A 4,132-nucleotide genomic window follows, 5' to 3' on the forward strand; every position below is an offset into this window, starting at 1 on the left:
ATATATATATATATATATATATATATATATATATATATATATGATCCTATTTTTTCCCTTTCTGCTGACTTTACCATCACACCTTTTACAGTTCTTTTTTTTATCTCTCTCTCCCGTTATCAAAAACCCATCCCTCTCACCGATAATTTTCCTCTGTTTGTCTTTCTCCCAATCTTCTCTTTTCTCTTATTCTGTCTTTTTCTTACGTTATTCTGTTTTCCTTTTTTTTTTATCATACCTTCATCCTATTCATCTCTTTATCATACCCTTATTCTATCCCTTTCATTATCAATTCTTTATTATATTCTTACCTTTATCATACCTTCATTCTATTCCTTTCTTTATCATAACTTTTATCCCTTTCTTTCCTTTCTTTATCATAACTTTTATCCCTTTCTTTCCTTTCTCAATATTTCCCTTTTCTTTTTTTTTCTTTTTTTTTGTTGTTGTTTTTAATTCCTCTCTTTACCATCATTTTTCACTTTTCCTCTCTTTATCGTTGTTTACGCTATTTCTCTCTTTATCATCGTTTTACGCTATTCCTTTTCTTTATCATTGTTTTACGCTATTCCTCTCTTTACCATCATTTTTCACTTTTCCTCTTTTTATCGTTGTTTTACGCTATTTCTCTCTTTATCGTTGTTTTACGCTATTCCTCTCTTTATCATCGTTTTACGCTATTCCTTTTCTTTATCATTGTTTTACGCTATTTCTTTTTTATCGTCGTTTTACGCTATTCCTTTTCTTTATCATTGTTTTACGCTATTTCTTTTTTATCGTCGTTTTACGCTATTCCTTTTCTTTATCATTGTTTTACGCTATTTCTTTTTTATCGTCGTTTTACGCTATTCCTTTCTTTATCATTTTTTTCTTTTTATTCTCTCTCTCCCGTCTTTCCAGTCCCAGAGCGGCGGCTGTCCCGTATCCTCGAATACGAAGAGTGGCGCCCTTTGGTGGAGATCCTACGGCCGCGGCTCCTCCACTTCTCCACTCAGCCACGACGTCTTCTTCCACCTCCACCTCCACTTTCATGACGATGTCCTCTTCCACTTTCAATAAAACCTCCTCGTCTATATTCGGGTCGGTTACTCATTCCACCATACCCTCCACCACCAACTCCACCATCCTCTCCACCGCGAATTCCACTATCCCTTCCACTATCAGCTCCGTCCTACCCAGCTCCACCATCCCCTCCATCAATCCCACCACTATCACCTCCACCATCCCCTCCAACATTCCCTACTCCACTAATCCCATCGCCTTTTCTGTCACCGTCCCCACCATCTCCGCTTGCCCCTTCATCTCCCCAACACTACTAACTCCACCAATCTCTCCGCCACCCCCTCCACCATTTCCTCCACCGCCCCCTCCACCACCTCCACCATTCCCTCCACCACCACCTCTACCACATTTTCCACCACACCCTCCACCATTCCTTCCACCACCGCCTCCACCATCCCCTCCTCCACCTCCTCCACCATTTCCTCCACCACCCCCTCCACCATTCCCTCCACCATACCCTCCACCACCCCCTCCACCATTCCCTCCACCACCTCTTCCACCATTCATTCCACCATTCCCTCCACCACCTCTTCCACCATTCATTCCACCATTCCCTCCACCACCGCCTCCACCATTCCCTTCACCACCGCCTCCACCATTCCCTCCACCACCCCCTTCACCGTTGCTGCTTCAGCGCCCTCAGGAGAGTCACGGTCACCGCCCCCTCTCGAGCACGGGCGCGACGGATCTCTTAGCGTCACTGCTCTTTACGCCCCTCTTGGTCCCTCCTCCCCTTCGTTGTCTTCTCCTTCTTCTCCTTCTTCTCCTCCTTCTCCTTCTTCTCCTTCTTCTCCTTCTTCTCCTTCTTCTCCTTCTTCTCCTTCTTCTCCTTCTTCTCCTTCTTCTCCTTCTTCTCCTTCTTCTCCTTCTTCTCCTTCTTCTCCTTCTTCTCCTTCTTCTCCTTCTTCTCCTTCTTCTCCTTCTTCTCCTTCTTCTCCTTCTTCTCCTTCTTCTCCTTCTTCTCCTTCTTCTCCTTCTTCTCCTTCTTCTCCTTCTTCTCCTTCTTCTCCTTCTTCTCCTTCTTCTCCTTCTTCTCCTTCTTCTCCTTCTTCTCCTTCTTCTCCTTCTTCTCCTTCTTCTCCTTCTTCTCCTTCTTCTCCTTCTTCTCCTTCTTCTCCTTCTTCTCCTTCTTCTCCTTCTTCTCCTTCTTCTCCTTCTTCTCCTTCTTCTCCTTCTTCTCCTTCTTCTCCTTCTTCTCCTTCTTCTCCTTCTTCTCCTTCTTCTCCTTCTTCTCCTTCTTCTCCTTCTTCTCCTTCTTCTCCTTCTTCTCCTTCTTCTCCTTCTTCTCCTTCTTCTCCTTCTTCTCCTTCTTCTCCTTCTTCTCCTTCTTCTCCTTCTTCTCCTTCTTCTCCTTCTTCTCCTTCTTCTCCTTCTTCTCCTTCTTCTCCTTCTTCTCCTTCTTCTCCTTCTTCTCCTTCTTCTCCTTCTTCTCCTTCTTCTCCTTCTTCTCCTTCTTCTCCTTCTTCTCCTTCTTCTCCTTCTTCTCCTTCTTCTCCTTCTTCTCCTTCTTCTCCTTCTTCTCCTTCTTCTCCTTCTTCTCCTTCTTCTCCTTCTTCTCCTTCTTCTCCTTCTTCTCCTTCTTCTCCTTCTTCTCCTTCTTCTCCTTCTTCTCCTTCTTCTCCTTCTTCTCCTTCTTCTCCTTCTTCTCCTTCTTCTCCTTCTTCTCCTTCTTCTCCTTCTTCTCCTTCTTCTCCTTCTTCTCCTTCTTCTCCTTCTTCTCCTTCTTCTCCTTCTTCTCCTTCTTCTCCTTCTTCTCCTTCTTCTCCTTCTTCTCCTTCTTCTCCTTCTTCTCCTTCTTCTCCTTCTTCTCCTTCTTCTCCTTCTTCTCCTTCTTCTCCTTCTTCTCCTTCTTCTCCTTCTTCTCCTTCTTCTCCTTCTTCTCCTTCTTCTCCTTCTTCTCCTTCTTCTCCTTCTTCTCCTTCTTCTCCTTCTTCTCCTTCTTCTCCTTCTTCTCCTTCTTCTCCTTCTTCTCCTTCTTCTCCTTCTTCTCCTTCTTCTCCTTCTTCTCCTTCTTCTCCTTCTTCTCCTTCTTCTCCTTCTTCTCCTTCTTCTCCTTCTTCTCCTTCTTCTCCTTCTTCTCCTTCTTCTCCTTCTTCTCCTTCTTCTCCTTCTTCTCCTTCTTCTCCTTCTTCTCCTTCTTCTCCTTCTTCTCCTTCTTCTCCTTCTTCTCCTTCTTCTCCTTCTTCTCCTTCTTCTCCTTCTTCTCCTTCTTCTCCTTCTTCTCCTTCTTCTCCTTCTTCTCCTTCTTCTCCTTCTTCTCCTTCTTCTCCTTCTTCTCCTTCTTCTCCTTCTTCTCCTTCTTCTCCTTCTTCTCCTTCTTCTCCTTCTTCTCCTTCTTCTCCTTCTTCTCCTTCTTCTCCTTCTTCTCCTTCTTCTCCTTCTTCTCCTTCTTCTCCTTCTTCTCCTTCTTCTCCTTCTTCTCCTTCTTCTCCTTCTTCTCCTTCTTCTCCTTCTTCTCCTTCTTCTCCTTCTTCTCCTTCTTCTCCTTCTTCTCCTTCTTCTCCTTCTTCTCCTTCTTCTCCTTCTTCTCCTTCTTCTCCTTCTTCTCCTTCTTCTCCTTCTTCTCCTTCTTCTCCTTCTTCTCCTTCTTCTCCTTCTTCTCCTTCTTCTCCTTCTTCTCCTTCTTCTCCTTCTTCTCCTTCTTCTCCTTCTTCTCCTTCTTCTCCTTCTTCTCCTTCTTCTCCTTCTTCTCCTTCTTCTCCTTCTTCTCCTTCTTCTCCTTCTTCTCCTTCTTCTCCTTCTTCTCCTTCTTCTCCTTCTTCTCCTTCTTCTCCTTCTTCTCCTTCTTCTCCTTCTCTCTCTCTGTCTCTCTCTTCTCTCTCTCTCTCTCTTCTCTCTCTCTCTCTCTCTCTCTCTCTCTCTCTTTCTCTCTGTCTCTCTCTCGCTACCTTGTTTTCAAGCATTTCATTATCTTTTCTTCTGCACTTTTCAAAGACAAGAGAGCCAATTTTGTCCTAGCTACCTCCTCCTACACGAAAAAAACTGGCCTTTGATTTTTGCAGATCATGTAGGTTTTACTAAGCTGTGTCTCAGTGAGTGATAACTTGATGATCAATGAAATGGAAATGCT

At 44.0% G+C, this 4,132-nt stretch overlaps 1 protein-coding gene across 1 annotated transcript in view; it reads left to right on the top strand.

Annotated features, from left to right (window-relative positions):
- Positions 1-3,819, top strand: part of LOC125031565 (nascent polypeptide-associated complex subunit alpha, muscle-specific form-like) — a gene marked incomplete at its 3' end in the record, with an annotated part of 12,237 nt that extends 8,418 nt beyond the window's left edge. The window contains exons 3-4 of the mRNA XM_047622447.1: positions 901-1,080; positions 1,356-3,819. Coding sequence (XP_047478403.1) covers positions 901-1,080; positions 1,356-3,819 — 2,644 coding nt within the window. The remainder of the gene's footprint in view (positions 1-900; positions 1,081-1,355) is intronic.
- Positions 3,820-4,132: the final 313 nt, after the last annotated feature.

This window comes from Penaeus chinensis, chromosome 13 (genome assembly GCF_019202785.1).
Source record: "Penaeus chinensis breed Huanghai No. 1 chromosome 13, ASM1920278v2, whole genome shotgun sequence".
Taxonomy (NCBI): Eukaryota; Metazoa; Arthropoda; class Malacostraca; order Decapoda; family Penaeidae; genus Penaeus; species Penaeus chinensis.